Raw genomic sequence first — 20,887 nt, 5'->3', positions numbered from 1 at the left:
ACTTTTCACAATTATACTAAAGTTCCCCAACAAGCACCTATACGCAGGCCAAATTTTCACAACACTTCTTTGCATTTTGACAAAGTAATGCCCTTTCATTAATTCAGAATATGCCTTGAAAATTACCTTTACTTGAATATCCTTAAAACCAGTACAGATATTAACTTGAAACCTACATTATGCATTTAAGAGATGCACGCAACTATCATAGTTGCGAAAAAGTATGTATAATTTACTTTTTCAAATTGAGTGACATTATGGTGCTTTGATCATTTAAGTGAAAATCGACTGTGGTACGACTTTTTACCATATAGTGATGTTAATAATCATATACATTTAGTGTTTCTTTGAAATGTTCGAACACACAAATCCCCGTTGGCGCTTAAACTATATCTGACAAAATTCTGCGGGCCATAATGTGCTCAGAAATAGCTCTCATGGTCAGACATCGTCGTTAAAACTGGTAAGTACAAACCATAATTGACGGAAAATGCTATAGATTTATGGTTTTTGTATTAACCGCAAATCCACATACGTTCACATTGCTAAGCACATAGTTCAGTGTAAAGTATATATGGCCAAGTTTTGAAGGTTGTTATAAGCGCATAAACAGTTGACGCAGAAACAGTTGACGCATAAATAGTGGCTTGCCTGTGTCTCGCAGACTGGTAAGTTGAGAGTCTGTGATTTACATATCATTATTCTATTAATATTTATTAAATACCAGCAAATTAGCGAGCATGTATGTTTCGGAATTGTTCCGTATACATAAATTGAAACTGTCGGGAGGCTATCGTTTATTGTATTCCGTACTTGAACGAATAATGCTTACTTTAAGAAAAATTTTGTTAAACTTCTTAACGAATTCCACATAGAATCGACAAACTATATATTTCATGATTATTTTTCTTGAATATTTTTCCTTCGCTAGAGTGAAAAATTTATTAGATTTAGCAGTTTTGTTTTACATTCAAGGTAGAAAATATAGATACTAAAATCTTAAAATGAATTCTCCTATTTTTCTATATCAATGATAGCTCTTATGTATATATAATGCAACAAAATAAATTGTCTATTATAAATTTCATATTTCATGCGCATTTTCGCGGTAATACGGCTTTTTAAAAAAATTTCTTTCAGGCAGAATAATGAGGCTTCTTATTTTGAACGTGCTCACATTCTGTAGCGTTCTGGTGCTAGTAACATCCTTTGTACCTTACTATAATCCTTCTGGAAATATGTATGGTACTAACTCCTATGCCCCGAACGCTTACATGGACAAGAAAACGTATATGCCGCAGCCTTACAAAAAGGGGAAAGGGTCCGAGGTGCACATCCATAAACATTTCTACAATATCAACATCATTATTTGGGGTAAGACAGCTGCTGTCTTTACGTTATATTTTTTCACTTTTTTAAAAAAAAAAAGTAGATTACGATAATTTTTCAAAATTTATGAAATAAAACATTTTTTTCTTACTTCGGCATTGTATAAGATCAGTAAAACAGTTCTTATAATAGTATTTAATAATGTTTAATGATAGAACAAAATTGAGTTGTGGTCTTAGCTGTATTCCTCCTCACTTTAATATATATAACAATTAACTTCGCAACAAGTTTCATAACAATCATTGATTTCTTATCTCTATTAGTAAATTTGTTTATACTGATGACACTGAAACGTACATGTCACTTGAATTTTTTTTATATGATGATGTACTACGTACAAACAAAAAAAGTTCTGTTCTATTCTATATACATGTAATATCTGGTTCTATATACAATGTACATGTAATATCTGTACTTGAAATGACTAACTAACATGACTTGCCTGTGCTTCCATGGATTTTTGCAGGCGAATTTAAGATATACTATGCTATTTTTTTAGTAAAATATTGTTATTGCAAAAATTTATTGAAATCTTTAAAATTACACTGAATATGTCTTATTTAAATTAAAGAACGTACAAACTATGTATTGAAATCTGCGTTCCTGTAAAGCAGGTCCTTTCTTACAAGAAAAAAAACTGCCATTATATACTCGTATTCATTTTGTGACCACTTAAAGTGTGTAGGATATAATATATCTAATTTAAGTGAAGTCAAAATTTGTTTATTTAATATTTACAAAGAGGCCGTGAGTTACTTTACTTTGTTTCAATTATCAATATTTTCAAATATCAAATTTGAGCATAGTATATCTTTCAGCATCCGTATATACGGAACGTTTTTTTTTCTTCCTGAAAATTGGTTATATCTGCAAAAATCGGAATGTTATTCAACTTCCGCCCGTCAATATACCCCCAATAGTAATTCAGTCATGAATTTTCATTTAATGCAGCTAGTCTTCTTTGATGGTAAGTTCATAGTTGTATGAACGTATCGCTGATGCGTCCATGTGGGAAATTTTTACTAGTAGATAGCTAGAAAGCAGAAAGCATTTCTTTCTATTCCTTAAAAAACTGAAATTAAACAAAAACAACTCGATATCGAAAATTTCTAAAAAGCGCACCACATATGGATGTTTGCTCTTCATATGTAATTAATTATGTACTTCCTGAAACCAATGCATCTTTTTAAAGCGCAACACATTTCGGTGGTTCATAAAGTTTGTCTTCATGTCGAATGAAAACTGGTGATTATATTTACGTAAGTAAGTTAAATTCACAATAGAACAACATTAAATCAAATTTATATTTCCTATATGAGGCCTTTATTAGAATATGCTAGTGTTATTTGGGATAGTTGTACCTTATATGAAAAAGAAAAAAATGAAAAAATGCAATACGAAGCTGCGCGCTTAGTAACTGGTTTGACTCGCTCAGTGTCTATAGAAAGACTTCTGCATGAAATAGGTTGGGTCTCTTTAGCAGATCGTCGTTTAATGCAAAAATTATCAATAATGTATAAAGCTAAAAATGGGGAGCTTCCAAGTTATCTGGACACTTTGTTCCCAAATTTTGTATCAGAAAGCAGCCAATATAACCTTAGAAATAACGATAATTACGTAACAATAGCACGACGAACAGAAATATTTTCTAGATCATTTATACCCTCAGCAATTTCGGCATGGAATAGTCTTGATAATGAGATACGTGACTCGACTTCTTTAAATGTGTTCAAAACTAAACTCAAGGATAAATTCAAACCCACACTTGTCCCTTAATATTATTTAATTGGAGAAAGGTTAACATCTGTTTACCATGCACGTTTAAGAAATAGATGTAGTAATTTGAATGATGATCTGTATAGAAATCACTTAGCAAACTCCCCTGTTTGTGAGTTTTGCCATATCGAGGAGGATGCTGAACATTTCTTTTTTAACTGTAAACTTTTTGGTGTTCAAAGACTCCAACTTTTCACTTCCACTCGCCCTTTTCATCCATTAAGTACAAGTACTCTCCTTTATGGAAAAGAAAATTTATCAGTCGATGAAAACTCTTTTTTATTTCATGAGGTTCAAAAATATATAAAAAATACACATAGATTTAAATAATAAGAAATAAATACATGTAAAAATAACAATCGTTGTTCCAATATTAATTCTTCTAATTCCCCTTATAAATGACATATTTTGACAGCCATACAAACCATCACATACTGCAAGTGCAGGAAAATTACTATTATTTTTTTTATTTAAAAAATTGATAAGCAAATGTTTTTTTTGTTGTTGTTTTTTTTTCTCTTAAATTTGATGTCGAATTCTATTCGCTACTTTGTTTTTGTTTCCGCCTTAATATTTGTAATTGCTCATGTGTATAGTGTTTAAACATGTTTTCGTTTCTATATCTTATAATGCTTAAGGGAAGGACAGTTACTAATGTTGCTAGAACTTGTTGTTCAACCCTTTTGCCCTTTGTTAAAAAATGTTGCTTTGTGGAAATAATGTTATAAATTGTATTCAAAGAGCAATAAAATATTATTAAACTAAAACAAAAAAATTAAATTCACAATTGCGTCAAACATGAATTATAATATCTCTCCTTTATGAATTAAGTTAAAGGTTTTGTGTAACTTGCTGTTTTTGTTTGCCTTAGACTATTTCCGCATAAATATTCATTTGGATCTGATACAGCTATTGCTGCCAGCATTTGATAATGGAAACCTATTAATTTAATATAATTGTATGATATGTATTTACAGTGTTCTTGCTCATCATAATCAGTATATTTATCAAGCCTCAGAGTGGTAAAAAAATTGTTATTGTCAACAAAGAACAGAAACATTCAAGCCATTCAAGTCATTCAAGTGAGGGCGACAGCTATGGTTACCGTGAAGATTATTATTAACTCAATCTAAAGGTAAATTACTTACATTTATCAATACATCGTTTTTTTTCATCAGCACATCTGAAGCACGGCAACAAAACATGTTTAAGTTTAATTTGCCAAGAAACGTTTGTTACCTTCCTAACGCATAATAGCTACATGTATAACTGTTGGATTTTTCTTGTTGTGAAAAGACTGTGCATGAGTGCTCGTAGATTGACGTGTCCTGAAAGCTTTGTATCGGACAGTTAATATTTTAAAAGGAACATTCTTGCTATATTCCTCTTGCGTGGAATACAATAAATCTACGTGTCATAATCTTTAATTGATATTTATTATTTTCTTCATTTTGCTACAACGATTATTATCTGTGGCAATGCATGTACATCGTATTGATGATCAAATGTTTTTGTTCAAGTTTTTCTAAATAATTGATAATAGTATGTAAGTTCATAAGGACACTATCCAATAATACAGTCCGACCATAGGCTTGCGATATTTTTCAAAATTTCTTCTCATTATTACTTATTTGCATGACTACCAGCTAGTATTAATAGATTCATTCTACTTTTTTCACTCCAGGTGTGATTTTGGACTGGCAGCACAAATGCTCTGCAAGATATTCTACGAACGCCAATTCATGGCAAAATATGTATTTTTGTTCGCTTTCAAGAAAAAAATGAATTATGGAAATTAATAAAATTCAATAAGTTAAGTGTTAATCTTTGAATATCTTGTACGGAAAGTATTGGTTGTAAAGCAAAAACTACGGTGGCACAAAGGGGTCATAGAAAATCTTTTATTCACTACGTTCGTACATGATAGGTATTACGTGGCCACGCGAGAATTATGTGACAACAATTGTATGTACCTGCGCACGTGATGGTATTACGAGGTAATGCGAAAGGTATTTAACGTACGCGTGTACGCCAGTCCGCATAGCTCAATCGGTTAGAGCGCGAGACTTGTAATCTCACATTGTGGGTTCGATTCCCGGGCTGGTCAACTAAAATTACTAATCAGTCTTTCGGATGAGACGTTTAATCGAGGTCCCGTGTATGAGTGCTTAAACACTTGGCACTTGGAAGAACCAGGAGAAGCTTCTGGAATTTGGGCATCTTTCTGTATCTGTATCTTACACTATCCTCCAAAATATAAAATGACTAACACTCTTCTGGAGGACTCGCCCATATGGGCAACCGGTGGCGAGTATAAATAAACTCAAATACACATACAAGGGCAGATGAAGACATCTTTAATTACTTTTCAGATATGAACACCAAAGCCATTTAAAACGAACTAAATAGTGGATGGTGGTTTCCTTCATGTGCTATAATAAATATGTCCTTCAAATAATAAATATGAAAGGCACAATCTGTAGTTTATCAAGAGGTGTGCATGTACCTTATTTGATGCAGCACGCCAAATCAGTATTATCCAAATCTGTATTACAAGATTTGATTACCGTTGTCACGTGATAGATATATGCACGAGTAAACCTGAATAAGAAAGTACATGTAGTGTGAAATATTTATATGATGCGCATGCTTTTTTATATAAAGATCTTGAGCATTTAGGCAGACACCGGTTAGTATTTTAAAGAATTAAAAGATATAATTCTAAACATTTACGGCGAACAATATGACAAAATTTATTAAGCATTAAACATATTACTAATAGATCCATACAGTCAAAGGAGATTACACAGAAATCTTAACTCCACAAAAAAACGACAAACAAACAAAATCTGTTAGAATATTTGCAATAATTTATGATATGATAACATTTTAAGTGAGTCTGCCGTTTCAAAGAACTATAAAACTTGAATGGTGAACTTGTTGCAATATAATTACATAATATGTTAATAAAGAAAATGTGTTTCAATATAGAGCTATATCGTATCTAGACACGTATTTCAAGTCCTACTAAAGTATTGGAGTGTCTTTGTCTCCTTAATTAAATTATTAAATAAAATACTACTGTATAATAATAATAATAATAATAATAATAATAATAATAATAATAATAATAATAATAATAATAATAATAACAAACTCTTTATTTAACGAAGATATAACTTATTAAGACAATACATCAAAGCATTAGATACAACACATATAATGCAAAATCTTATTTTCAACAAGGCCTTCAATAAAACATAAACATAACAACGGACATATTCAAGCAATTGTAAAGATTACAACATTCAGTAAATCTTAATCAACAAAGAAGACAGACATAATATTATATTATAGGATAGGTAAATTTTCTATAATTCATCTCTAGACAATAATAAATGTTTGAAATGTGATTGAAACAATTTAAGACTTGAAAGATTTCTTATTTTTTTAAAGGAATAGTGTTCCATAACTCCATACTAGAATAATAAAAAGTACGTTTCAAATAATTTGTTTTAGGTCGTTTATGCATAATATCTTTTTTATGTGTTGATCTTAGTAAGTAAGTTTTATTTTGAGATAACGGAATTAGATTAGAAATATATGCTGGCGTTAATTCATTCATCGCTTTATATACCATAATTCCAGAAAAGTATTTACATCTAGATGGAAAAGATAACCATTTCATATTTTGAAACATATCAAGAGAATTTGTTTTTACTGGTTTATTTAAAATAATTCTGGCGGTTCTTTTTTGTAATTTTGTTATTCTATTTAGATCTGATTTGTTACATTGGGACCAAATAATACATCCATAATCAAAAGTAGGGGCAATGTAAGCGTTATAAAATAATTGTTTCATTTCAGGTGTAAGAAATATTTGAATTCTTTTCTTCAGAGATATTTTAGAAGCAAGCTTAGAACATGTTTTGTCAATATGTGTTTTCCAAGATAGACAGTTATCAATATGCAATCCAAGTAGCTTTTGACAATGAACATTATTTATACTCGAATTCTCAATATGCAGAGAAAGATTGCCTATGTTATTTATTTTACATTTTGATCCAATTATCATGCACGTGGTCTTTTCTGGATTTATGGCCATATTATTGAGAGTGCACCATTCCTGTATTTTTAGTAAGTCTAGTTGCAACTCAGACTGTATATTACTCAAACTTTGGTCAGCTATGTGTAATGTTGAATCGTCTGCATACATATCAATGTCTGAATTCGTAGTGACTGATATATCATTTACATATAAAAGAAACAGTATAGGACCTAAGATTGAGCCCTGTGGTACGCCTTTTATAACCGGTAAGCTTTCAGATTTATCATTGTTGACTTTTACAATTGGCTCTCTGTTAGAGAGATATGACTGGAAAAATTGTACAGTTTTCAGAAAAATGATAATGTTTTAATTTATGAATCAGTATATTATGGTCAACTAAATCAAAGGCTTTTTTAAAATCTAAAAATACAGCGCCTATTATATTTCCATCATCAATATTCGTAAGCCAAGCATCTATAAGGCGGATCAAAGCCGTTTGGCAAGAATGATGTCTCCGGAAACCTGACTGGTGTTCATTAATGATATTGGTATAATGAAGATAATTATTTAGCTGATTTGCAACATGCCTTTCAAGTATTTTTGAAATGGTTGGGAGAATAGATATTGGCCTATAATTATTGGGGTTTGACTTATCTCCCCCTTTGTGTAAAGGTATAACACGTGCTAGTTTCAGTTTATCTGGGAATATACCTAGTGAAATACTCTTATTAATAATTGAAGTTATTGCTCTCGTTATAGAGTCTTTACATAGTTTTAACATATTAGGACCAATTCCATCAATGTCAGAAGATTTATTTTTATCAAGGTTGTCAATATATTTGCTTACTTCAAATGTGGTTATGAAATCAATGTCAAATTGCTTATTCTAAGTTTATGATCTAGAAAATCTTTTAAATACAAAAAAAATTTAACATTAAAATTAGATTTCTTAATTAGTTTTGAAATTTCTGTAAAATGTTTATTTAGGGCATTTGCAACATTCATATTTCCTTCAAAAAGAACATCATTAATGTTTAATGTGATTGGTAAAGACGGTTGCTGCTTATTCTCATTTGATATGTCTTTTAAATTTTGCCATAAAAATTTACAATCTCTCGAATCTTCAACTGCCTTGTTAAAGAACATCTTCTTACTCTTTTTAATAATAGCCTGGCATTTATTTCTCCATAACTTATAATTAATCCAGTCTTTACAACTTTTATAGTGATCTCTTTTATTGCGGGACTCTTTAATATCGTCAGAGTACCAATCTGGTTGTTTAGTCCTTTTAATACGCTTTACTTTTACAGGCGCGTGTTTGTTAAATAATGTTTCAATCATATTGTATAGAACATCAAGTGAGTTATTTGGCTCTGCAATAGTTTCAATCATATCAAAATTAATAGCATTCAAATCATCTTTAAATACTTGTTCATTAAAATTCTTGAAAGAACGATAATTTATCGTTTTATGCGAGAAAGCATTTGCCTCCCTTCTTGTAACCATTTATTGTAAACGACAATGGATAGTGATCGCTTAAGCTTCAATTAGAGACACTCACATCATAAATATGGTTAAGGGAAGATACGTATAAATGATCAATTATAGTAGATGTATCTTTAGTTACTCTAGTAGGAGATTGAATTAATTGCTCGAGGCCAAAATCTTGAACAATATGCGCCCATTTGCTATTATTAAAATTATTAGGGTATGAATAGTTAATGTTCATATCTCCAATTACATACAAATCTAGATTATTTAATTCTGCAGTAATTAATTGCTGCTCATAGAAATCAATCAAAGACTGGTTACTGTTAGGTGGCCTGTAAAAGAAATTTAACACTACAGTTTTATTGTGTGAAAAAATAACCTGTAACCAAACAGATTTCACAGTTTGGGATTCTATGTCAATTCGCCTTCTATAAGAAACAGTATCTCTAATATATATAACAATTCCACCGCCACCCTTCAATACCCTGTCTCTCCTTTCAAAAGTATAATTATCAATTTTGAGATCCTTATCTTCTACTGAATCACATATAAATGTTTCGCATAAACCAAAAATATCTGGGGCATTTGATTCATTAAGTATCAGAAATTACTCTCAGCCATTATGTCTATGTAATGGAATTGTTATACATTTTACATGTCACAATATAAAAGCACCAGCAGTATTTAGTTTGAAATGTCAAAACAACAATTGTATCTGGGACTTTAAATATTATTTTTAAGTCCCAGATTGTATGTTCCAAAATGTACACTTTATTGATAATCTACAATAGTTGTCTCACATTTTCATGAATATTGTCGCAACGAATTTGGCCTAACACATTGTCTTTTAGATGTACATATGTATATTATGAAAACATTCGCCTATTTATCAATCAACAACGCGTCCACAAATTTATTACTATCTTCCAAATTATTACAAGAAAAGCATTGATGCAAAGCATCAAAGGGCGTCCAAGCAAGAAATGCAGCAAGTGAAGATGAACTAGTACACATATGATGACAAGATATTCTTATAAACTACCAGAAATGTATACCACTTATGAATGAGCGGACGAAAGACATTGTTCATTATGAACTTTGATTGGCATGCTAGAGATTAGAATATTACTTGTTATTTCTTTATGATCGTGGTTATTAATAGCAACGGATATACATGTATGCAATCATTTATAATCCATATGTGTAACGCATGATCAACACGTACCACACATTTGTCCCTTAATATGTACATGTTATCGCTATTAGCGAAGACCCCCTTAAGGTATCTGTTCACACTTTAAGTTAGTAAAAATATTGACACTGGTTATATTACCATGTTGATCATGTTGAGCATAATTGTTTATTATACAATAATTGTAATATCTATTAATTTTAATTTAAAAAATACAAATTTTATGAATATTGTTTTCTTTTATTCTTTTTTGTGTTTATGTGCTATTTTAATACTGAGTTTTTACTACTCTTTTTTATTAAAATTGTAAAAATAAATTTTAAGAATTCAATTGTCATATTGACCGACGATTATATAGTCAATGCTTAACTGGAAAAAGTCAGTAAATTATGGTTTATCTTTCAATATATAATATTGTTTATTCTTAAACCATGTACATGTACATTGTATTTTTCTTTATCATTTTTTAAATTATCGATCAATTGAATAATTCATAAAATCTAATTTGTAACTTTGAATAATTCCTCGGCATCTTTACTAAACACGAATAACAAATTGAATAATTAAATAAAATGTTTCAAAGTTGATAATGTCATTTTAATACCATAAAAATGTACCTTTTCTCAATTATTGTACATATCACGGATTTATATTACATATAAATCCGTTACATATTTATTGTTTTATCTCATATAGATAAAATGAAACATGCTATTGTTGTTTTTTTTCTAATTGTAACGATATCAAACATCTACTCCCCAAAACCGGGAGAGACCGGACAATATAACGTGTGGTACTATTCGCCGGTCACTAGTAAATCCTGGTCAAAATAGACCGGGAGAGACCGGCATTTACCGATAGGAGTGATAAAAAGATATATCTATAAATAGGTTTTTGGAATATTTAGGTCATCAACTGATCATTCTAGGATACATGTACAACAATAACATACCATGACATGATAACCGACTGTGTACTACAAAATGATAAATAAAAAACCCCGAAGAGCGCGATTTATTGACCGAAAAGGTTATTTCATTTTTAAATGTTTGCATTGCGAAAATTCATTGTAACATATCGCGACATTTCATTCTTATTTAATAATCAAGCACCCTCATACCGATCGGAATTTTCGGCTTTTATTATGACCGACTAAAAGGCTCGAGAAGTTGCTGTCGCCCTTTCACAAAATCTGATCTCATTCCATAAGAGCGCCGCGCTTCGGCGCGGGCGCCAATAAAAGTTACGGCGTCACCGGAAAAGAAACGGTAAACATACAGGTTTTATTCTCGCATTCACATAGCAACAAAATGGCGGACCAAGAGGTAAATAATCTACAATACTTACTTTATTTACTATATTTTACTAAACTAGGTGATTGAATTCAGTACGTAATAAGAAATTGAACGAAACATCATAAATTGATTGTATATTAAGTTTTATTTAAAATATATTTGTCTTTATAATGCAAGTTTTGTCAATAGTTTGTCTCTCTAAAACAGATAAACAATTTTAACGTGATAAATTTTATGGTAAAATCGGATTATCCGTATGTCATCTGTTTATTTAAATGTTAAGATAATCTTCGTCTATATTATATTTACTTCTCTTAGACGGTTAATGGAATGAACAGTTTTTCGGCATGTTGTGACTGAGATTCCAGCACTTCTCAGATTTCCAAAATTCACATCAGGTTTCTGCGTTTAGACTCCAGAAGAAAAACAATAATAGCAAACTTGCTTATTGGGAGCTGCTGCCCATTTACCCACGTTTTAAGATGCATATTTTCAAAACTACAACAAAATTCAGAATAAAATATAACAGCTTAGAAACAAAAATGCATGCACTTTGGGGTCTGCTAAACTTAATAAAAAACCTTTTTGGCAATCTCCTGGATTCAGGTATAAAACATGTATATAATACACTAAAGAAAACGGAATGAACCTTATATATACTCCTGGTTTAGACCTTGGGGTCTAATCCAGGATATAGCCACTTTTTTAATCATGTTAAATCCACGGACCTCCAGATTGTAAAATGAAAAAAATGAAATAAAATTTAAAGTAAACAGTAAATACTGATCTAGTAAGGTTTATTGTAAAAATCCATCATTATTGTCACCTTAATTCAAGAAAGAATGTTGACAAAAGCGTTAATATATCGGTTTTTTCTTTTCCATAATCTACTACATTACTAACGCAGTAGGCAATATAAATAGAAGATAATTTATTTAACCAGTCACTTGTTACAACAGTGGCCTGGAAAAATCCCGGTATCCGGTATGCCCGGGATCTTTTATCAATTTTCGTCATTGAGTAGGCCCCTATCATATTTCAAGCTAAATGTTAAATCGATGAATTGGTCGTCATATATGTGAAATAATTAATCAATTACAATTTTTAGTGCCATGAATTACTACAAATATAAAAACAAAAGCAGTTATTCGTAATCCTACATGTTTGATAAAATCCTGGATTTCGTGCATTCCGGAGCACAGGTCTCGATATTTGTCCTGTACGATCACGTGATACTAGAAAAAAACCCGGATGAAAGCCTCCGATTTCGTGGTATAATAAAAGAAGGTACTTCCTGTTGGTGGAAAAGCGAACTGTTTGTTTTCAAAGCAATAATGTTAAAATATAAACATTTTGAAGTGTCATTTTGATTTCTTTTAACTATATAATGATTTTGAGGGGGGATTTTGAAATATTAGCAAGGAGGTCAGCTGCTTTAAGTTAATGAATAACCGATGTCAAAAACAACATATCATTGAGAATTATTATTATTTACATCTACATTATACTGCTTCAAAATCGTTTTGGATTACACTAAGCAGGTATACATTGTTTAAACTGAATTGAGAGACAGCTATGAGATACATTACACAAGGGAATCCGGCAATCAGTCCCTAGCTTTTATTAAATAGATCCCTTCGGGGTTTTTTTCATGCCCAGTGTATAGGCCATGCAATGGTTATCCTGTTTTCTTACCAGTACACCTCTAGGTAAGTGGAAAACACTGAAATGTGTGTGAAAAATCCCAAGGATGTTACCCAGGATTAAACCTAGGACCTCAGGGGTGACAGTCAGTGGTCTAACCAACTGAGCTCAGCTATCGTGCCACCCAGGTAGAATCTACTTATGGGTCTGCACTCATTTGAGATATCTGAAATTTATTAAGGGGATTTGGGGGCAATTGCACCCAATATAAAGCAGATAGGCAACAGGATAATAAAAAAGAATAGCCTTACAAATTGGTAAACCATTGCTAGTATTAAGCATTCTAGTTACTGTACAGGAACTTTCAGTCCATGTCTATGTTCCGATTTATTTCTTCCTCCTAGATTTAATGCTTATAAAACTTTCAAAAGCTCAGAAGACACAGAAAGTGAAAAGTATATAATAAGGCCTCCATATTTTATCATATTAATTTCATTTACTTTAACCAACACCCAACAATGCAATAATTATTACTTAGTTAATATCATAAAATTATCCCACAGTTTGAGTTAAGCCTGGTGTCTTACAAAAATGGAGAATAATGTTTCATTTTTGGCAAAATTTTGATTTACACTTCTGAATAAGTAACACTCTAAGCAGCCTTGAATATGAGAGAATACAACTTTTTTACTTAACAACAATGTGAAATAATTACTAAGGACTTGATTTTTTGGAACTAAGTTTATCTTCCAAATCTGCAAAATGACACCCTCATGGAAAGCCGTGTACAATATTTTTAGTTTTTCAAAATAGAAAGTAGATAACTGTTAGTGTAAGTAATCAAATTGGCAACTTGAAAACAAATATATAGTATAGCAAATAGAAGTGCATCCATTTAAATGGTATCATTTCATTTTTTAGTAATTGTGTGAACGTTTACAAAAAAGTGTCAAGGTAATGTAGCCTTAAATACAAAATGGGTACCAAAATAAATTGCTTATTTTCTGCAGGCAAATAATTCTGCTACTACAGAGGAGGCACCTGCACCAGAGGTTCAAGCGGAGGCTCCACCAGCTGAGGATCAACCTCAAACACAAGAAGAAGCTCCAGCTGAGCAGACTGAAGAACCAGCCCAACAACCAGGTGGGAAGATGGCTTTTTTATCATATTTGTTCAAAAGTGGCCTATGAAAAACTAAAAAAATGGCTCTAATTTATGTATTTTTTAATAAGAAGTATATTGTGAAATACAATACTATTTAAATATATGATGTACTATTTCAAGATTATATCCGTTTAACAAAATTTGACTTTATTTTATTGTAGAAGGAGAAGTAACTGAGGCTACTCCAGCACCTGAAGAAACTGCTCAAGCTGAAGCTACACCTACAGAAACAGCTGAGGGTGGTGCTGAACAAACTGGGGAGACAGAACAAGTGCCAGAAGGTGGGGCTGAGCAAACAGCAGAGGGAGGGGAACAAAAGGCAGAAGGTCAAGAGGCCGGTGAAAGCGAAGTCAAGCCAGAGGGAGAGGGTGAGCAGAAAGAAGAAGGAGAAGCTACTGTTGATGGGGAAGAGAAGCCAGCAGAAGAAGGGGCACCTGCTGAAGGAGGTTTGTTTTATAATAACTAAAAGTAATGAATTAATTATGATCAAAAGAATATTTCAGAGCTAGTCTACATGTACGTTATTATGTTATGAATTTTAAATATTTTAACCAGTTTTTTCCCAATACTTTTTATCTTTAATTTTTTTTCTCTCAGAACACATAGCAGCTTCCTATATAAATGTTTTAACATTGATACAGGGTGTCACAGATTATTTCTAATTTTTCATTTTGTTCAGTTTTTTTTCAAATAAGAAAACAAGCAATTCTGTTTTTAGTCTGTCATGTCCTTTTCATACAAGACGTTTATATCTGTTGGTGTATATTTAGGTGAAGATCAAGAAAAGAAAGAAGGTGAGGGTGAGGCCCCAGCTGAGGGTGATGCTCCTGCCGAGGGTGAAGCAAAGGAGGGTGGGGAGGATGGAGACAAGCCTGATGGTGAAGGAGAGGAGACTAAACCAGAGGGTGAAACAGAAGGGTCCAAATCACCTGTTCCCCAGGTTTGTAATAATCCCATAAACACTTTTCATATGAACTACGTAAATAACCGAGGTATATCGAGTGAAAAAATACGAGTTGCTTCCCTTATTTTCGAGTAAATTGATATCTCTTATGCTAAAACAATACAAATTAAGCCGTTTTTAAACTGCTAGTTTGTTGTGATTAAATCTCCTATTTTAAAAATTATTACATCAATGGAAAGCTTGGGATTTTAGCTTTGTCAGAGTATATGATTTAAACACATTTTTTGACACCAAAGTATTTAAATTAACTGTAAACGTACCATATGTCAGACCATTTTACATACGATTTATACAGTGAGATTCGCAACCAGTTATCTTTACTCGAAAACCTACTGATAAGAATAGCCTGTCGTCTGCAAGTTGGAAAAGTGTTTATCAGTGTATTCTAATATTTTAGTAAAATCACAAACTCAGACATACTTACATTTGTATAATGAAAACCAGGAAATCTGGAAAATGAAAAAGCTCATAGCTTTGGCAGTTTTTGCCTCCTTGCTCAGCTTTGATATGATAAACATATATTAAGGACCATTATTTATAGTCCATATATAAAAAAAAATGATTAAAAATTGTGATATACCGTAGTTAATAATTTAGAAAGAGCCATAAATCATATTTTCACATGTATTGTAAGAATTTGAATGGTAAATGAACTATATTTCATTTTTTTTAGAGTGATACCTTTGCTGAGGGTGAACGTGCAGAAAGTCCTGTCCCAGTAGGAGTTGGTGAAAAATTATCAAGAGAAGGAAGCCCTGTTGAGCAAACACCAGTACCAGTTCCAGATATCCTAGAACCAGGGACTCCTGAGAGGTCGCGACCTGGAACTGCTGAGGGGGACAAAGAAGGGGGACAATTGGAAGCATTTGATGAGGAGGAGGAAGATGAGGAGGAGGAAGAAGACGAAGAGGAAGAACCAGAGTTTGACAGAGAGGAGCTGATAGAACGATACCATGTAAGTTACTGTTGTAGCAATAGCAATATAGCATATGAATTGACTGGAAATTTTGAATTTTGTTAAGACAAATAAGAGGGATGATTCATTGATGACAGGCAACTTATTTACATCCAAACTAAAATTTTCTCTTGCAAGGTAACTCCTTTTTTCAAACTAATCTCAAGTTGCTTCCCTTTTGAGTATTACATTAGTTACCTCCCTTTTTCTTGCAGGGGTTGCTTCCCTTCTTATTATAAAAATTACCTCCCTTTTGCAAGTTTGGTATGAATTACTTCCCTTTGTATTGTCAGTATGAAACAATGGCATGATATTTTTAGTTGGATAAAATTCAATCTTTAAGTATAAAAAGGATAGGAGATAGATAATTACAGCTTTTGATCTTATTCAATTTGTTTCCTAATGCTAAGCCCGGTAGTCTGGATTGATTTGCCGACAGAGCTGAAGAAATATTCTCTCTGTATAGAGTCTTTGTATGCTTTATTGGAAAGTAAAGGTTTGTTTACCTCTATTGATAAAATACAGCAAGCTATTGCCGAGAGAGAGCAGCTTCAACAGACAAACTACTCCCTGCAGCACAAACTAGCTGAATACTTCAGGAAAAAGAAGGCAGATGAAAGTCGACAGGAATATGATAAAAATGTCACAGATCAAGAACAAAGATATCTCAAATATATGGGTAAGGAAACAATTGATTGATTTTTTTCCCTAAACTCGTTATGATTAGTGACATATGGTTGTAACACATGAATGTCAAATACCTATATTATATACCCATATTTTTGAATGTTTGGCATGGATGTTTGTTAGGGATTGGGAACATGTATATTTATTTATCTGTACATAAGTTTTAACATATAAATATTTTAACTATTGAACTGAATCGATGTACAAGGAAACATAAACAGCAGGTTATGGGTTTAGTTATTGTACTTTGATCAAATAGTTTCGACCACACATTATAACCGATTCTCAGTTATTCATATGATAACTTGCCTTGGTCACTTGCACCAAATATAAAAAAATGCCATATACATGTATGGAAAAAACTTACTAGTAATTAAATATAGTCAGAGGTAGTGATAAAAATATCAATTATACACAACTTCAACAATGTTTTTAATATAGTGTACAGAACTATGTTTTCTTCAATACAGAATTATTTTTCATCAATATTTAAACAAATGATTATTGTATAAGTGGACACTTCCGCGTGTTGAAAAGTTAACAAATTTAAAATTCCAGACTTTTTGTGAGAGTGAAATATTATCAAATCATGCAAAAATAGTATTTAATGATAGGTTGGTTGATATGTAAGGTAGTGGAAATTTTAGCGATTTTCTTCAATTCCCTAAATCGCCAATATTTCCACTCTGCTATCTTATAACCACTTATACAGTAATACAGTAGTGCAGTCTTTATGTTTGTAATATTTACAGCTCAGTTAGAGGACCTGCGTAGACAGGACATGCAAGAGAGGGACAACTACAAACATCAGATACAAGAGCTCAAGTCTCGCTGCGAGGAACGTAAAGAGAGAGTTGATGAGGAACGTAAAAAGTTCATGGAGTTCAAGAAACAAGTGGCACTTAATGCGCTCAATAGTAGATCTGGTCGACCAATACCACCAAAGGTAGGTGGACCTGTCTGTTAGAATTTTTTCAACATTTGAAAAAATCATTGCGGTTTTATTATTAATGTACATTTATATAGCAAATGATTACTAGCATCAGGCAGGGGAAAGTGGGTTTGATTGGTATCGTCATATTTCACATTTTTTAATAGCATATGTGTATGCTCAGCAAGTGATGGATTTTGGAGTGATTTTAATCAAATAAAAATTGCCTGTATAATCAAGTTGAAATGAATAAATTTGAACTACATGTGTATGTAAGAAATGTGAGTAAAAGTATTTCATTCAGGGAGAAATATTGTATGAAGCATTGAGATATCTTGAAATAAGTTGAGCAAACTTAATTCAATTTTTTTTAAACAATTGTGCTTAGACTCAGTCATCATTTTTCTTTCATATTAGATCCAAAAACTCTTAAGATTTATTTAAATGAATCCACACTAGATGGAATAACGCTATTTCTATTTTGCCTGTAAGTAAATGGACACAACTTTCAAATGTACATTTTTCGTTTTCTAGGATATCGAACAGTATTTAGCAGGCGAAGCAAGAAAAGAAGGGGAGGTGATAAATGTGAGACTGGAAAATATCAAACTGAAAAATAAACTTAAGAAGAAAGAACACCAGCTCAAGTCTAAGGTAAATACAGTAATAGTATAGTTATAACATTTCAGTACAAGAAGTCAGCTAACTTTCTTTATTATAAATCGTGATCAATGAAAATAAGAAATAATATTATATTTTTTCATGCTTTGCTCCTTCTTAGTTTGGTATACAAGTGTCAACACAGGCAGCTAATACTGACTGTGGTATCTAAGTTCCTATAACAGTTGGCTGTTATTTTCTTTAACTAATATCCTCACTTTAAAACTTATTTCAAAGTTCTATTCTTTAAAACTTTATATTGTAATTCTTTATGTCAAGTATTCATTTGTGCCTGAGGGTACCTGAGGTCTTCCTTCACCAGTAAAGCTGGAAAGTCGCAATATGACCTAATTTCCTATACTGTGTTAGACTGGAGGATTTCTTTTTTTCCAGTTCTTTCATTGCTTGTTTATATTATTATTTCAGGAGGAGTTAGCTGAAGGTTTACATTTGATAGATTTTGAACAGCTGAAGATTGAAAACCAGACATATAATGAGAAGATTGAAGAAAGAAATGAGGTGGGTTTAATGTCTCTAAATAAATGTTTATTGCTATATCAGTAAGGTTAAGAGCATTGGTAGTTATTGAGGTGGTGGTGGGCGTTGTTAATCCTGCCAAAGTTATAATATTGAAGTGAAGAACAATTTTATTTGAACACACTATAAACTTCACTTCAGTATGAAACAAAAGTTTTATTAATTCTTTGATGTGAAACATTACTTTACATTTAAAAAGAAATCATAGCATCTGAATTTTTTGGTCAATTTTCAAGACAAACGCAACACATTTTCTTCTTGGGCAGTGCTTTTTTCTTCAATAAATGGAATGATGTCGGGTCCCTGTGGGTATGGCAATAATGAGGGAATTGTGGGTGGATGGAATGGTGTTGGGATTGCTATAATAGTAGAACAGATTATCAGTTTTGTTGAAAATTACCTTCACTTCAGATGAAAATAAGTACAAACCAACATGATTGGGTAATTGAGCTCTAAAAGGCCATGGAAACATGTTGATTAACTTGCTTGTTTCATTAAAAGACAATCCTGTCTTACTGAATTTAATAGTGTTCACAGTACAATATTGTAAATAATATTTTCTAATATATTGTATAGGAGTTGCTGAAATTACGTAAGAAGATTACCAGCACTGTTCAGGTGTTAACACATTTAAAAGAGAAGCTACAGTATGTCCAGGCAGAAAATCAAGTACAGAAACGTAACCTGCGGGAAGTGGAGGCCGAAGTTGGACAGGTAATCCCAACTTACTGTTAAATATTCTGCTTTGGTATAATTGAATTGGTAACTTTGATGTATTAATTCTTAATATAATTAATTTTATTGAAGCGTATTCAAAATTTTCATAGAAAGGTTACTGTTAAGTGTTATAAATCAATAATAATCATGTTGCAAAATCAAGCAGTTTTGTAATAATCTTTTTTTCTAAGATTGGATATATGAAAAATGCAAAATATTACCTGACACATCTGATGTTTCTATTTGTGAGATAAAGAATAAGTAAATCACTAAATAATGAAACCCTGTCATTTTGTTTCGTTCAATCTACTGAGTATTTCATCTAAATTTCTTTTATTTCAGAAAAGAGATATTTTATCTAGAACAAAACAAGCAAGAGACGCTTTAAGAATTGATAACCAACGTTTACGACAAAATTGTGGACTTTTAGGGAATGAATCTTTACTAAGAGACTTTGAAGAGCGTAAAGATGAAGGCGATGACCTTCGTAATAAACTTGAACATCTGAAAATGCAACATGCAGAACTTACACTGCATTGTAATCAAGTGAGGCGTAAAATTGAACAAGCCCGGAGTGGACGCGCTTAGAATATATTGTGTTAAACAAAACTAACAAAAGTAAAGCCGGACTTTAGTTGAGTGGCATTTAGTTTTGGTTATGAAACGGAAATATTTTTATGGAATTTGATATATATGAAGTATATGGAGAGTACATAATTATGTCATTGTTTATTTTAGGGAATCTAGACACAATGTCATCTGTGTACAGTTCTGAAATAAGTGTTTACTTGAAGTTATTAAATGTCTGTGATATAAATAATAAAACTTTTATACAGAAAAACATGTTCTTGATATATGTTATGATTTTATGAATAACAGAAGCAATTTGAAAGGTTTTATGCTTAAAATTACAAAAGTTAAAGTTTTAAGTCATAAATATACAACTAAACTCAGTCTCACAAGGTATACAGGATTAAAGTTGTCTGTTTAAAGAGACCATTTTTGTGTTTCTTCTTTCAAAATACTGACTGAATTTTCATGAAATATTCCACTGTATTGATAAGAAGTCAGTAACTGATTGTTTTAAAGTATTTTTTCCTTTCTTGCAAGGGTGTACTTCTTGTTATAAGCTCTTTATACTTACGAACAGAAATAAGCAAATAACTTTTTTTTACCAAATCGTAAAATATTATAGTTTTAATTTATGAGACATACATACATTAGTTAAATTAGTATTATATTTAAAGGAAAGTAATGGGTTGCATTTAAATCTTATAGGTTTAGTTCTACATTTATGTACAACTAGGGTACTTTAAGGCAAACATCATTGTTCATGGTCAAGATCAAACATACTTGGACAACTGTATCTTTAAGTCTATACTGGTTAGGTTAAGTTTTAATCACAAAATCATTAATACTAAAAAAATTTTGATAACA

General features: G+C 31.6%; 1 protein-coding gene and 1 long non-coding RNA gene across 2 annotated transcripts; both read left to right on the top strand.

Annotated features, from left to right (window-relative positions):
- The first annotated feature begins 556 nt into the window (after nucleotides 1-556).
- On the top strand, nucleotides 557-4,982 carry LOC132756656 (uncharacterized). The gene is made up of 4 exons (XR_009629358.1): nucleotides 557-668; nucleotides 1,141-1,374; nucleotides 4,143-4,300; nucleotides 4,850-4,982. It is a non-coding gene; the product is annotated as an uncharacterized LOC132756656 (long non-coding RNA).
- A 6,157-nt stretch (nucleotides 4,983-11,139) lies between these two features.
- Nucleotides 11,140-20,291, top strand: LOC132756647 (coiled-coil domain-containing protein 96-like). The gene is made up of 11 exons (XM_060747777.1): nucleotides 11,140-11,221; nucleotides 13,846-13,978; nucleotides 14,161-14,445; nucleotides 14,770-14,939; nucleotides 15,637-15,918; nucleotides 16,444-16,597; nucleotides 17,358-17,551; nucleotides 18,071-18,190; nucleotides 18,623-18,715; nucleotides 19,310-19,447; nucleotides 19,793-20,291. The coding sequence occupies exons 1-11, from the start codon at nucleotides 11,207-11,209 to the stop codon at nucleotides 20,036-20,038; spliced, it is 1,830 nt and encodes a 609-aa protein (XP_060603760.1). The 5' UTR covers nucleotides 11,140-11,206; the 3' UTR covers nucleotides 20,039-20,291.
- The last annotated feature ends 596 nt before the right edge of the window (nucleotides 20,292-20,887 follow it).

The sequence above is a fragment of the Ruditapes philippinarum genome, unplaced genomic scaffold, assembly GCF_026571515.1.
Source record: "Ruditapes philippinarum isolate M1 unplaced genomic scaffold, ASM2657151v2 ctg1507_1_1_1_1, whole genome shotgun sequence".
In the NCBI taxonomy this organism is placed as follows: domain Eukaryota; kingdom Metazoa; phylum Mollusca; class Bivalvia; order Venerida; family Veneridae; genus Ruditapes; species Ruditapes philippinarum.
The sequence above is the reverse complement of the archived record's forward strand: the minus strand, read 5'-3'. Positions and strand labels throughout refer to the sequence as shown.

Bases quoted from the DNA above. Each gene is read 5' to 3' on its own strand.
- LOC132756647 (XM_060747777.1), top strand. The intron at 15,919-16,443 runs GTAAGTTACTGT...GATAAAATACAG, and splicing joins AGCTGATAGAACGATACCAT to CAAGCTATTGCCGAGAGAGA. The intron at 16,598-17,357 runs GTAAGGAAACAA...TAATATTTACAG, and splicing joins AAGATATCTCAAATATATGG to CTCAGTTAGAGGACCTGCGT.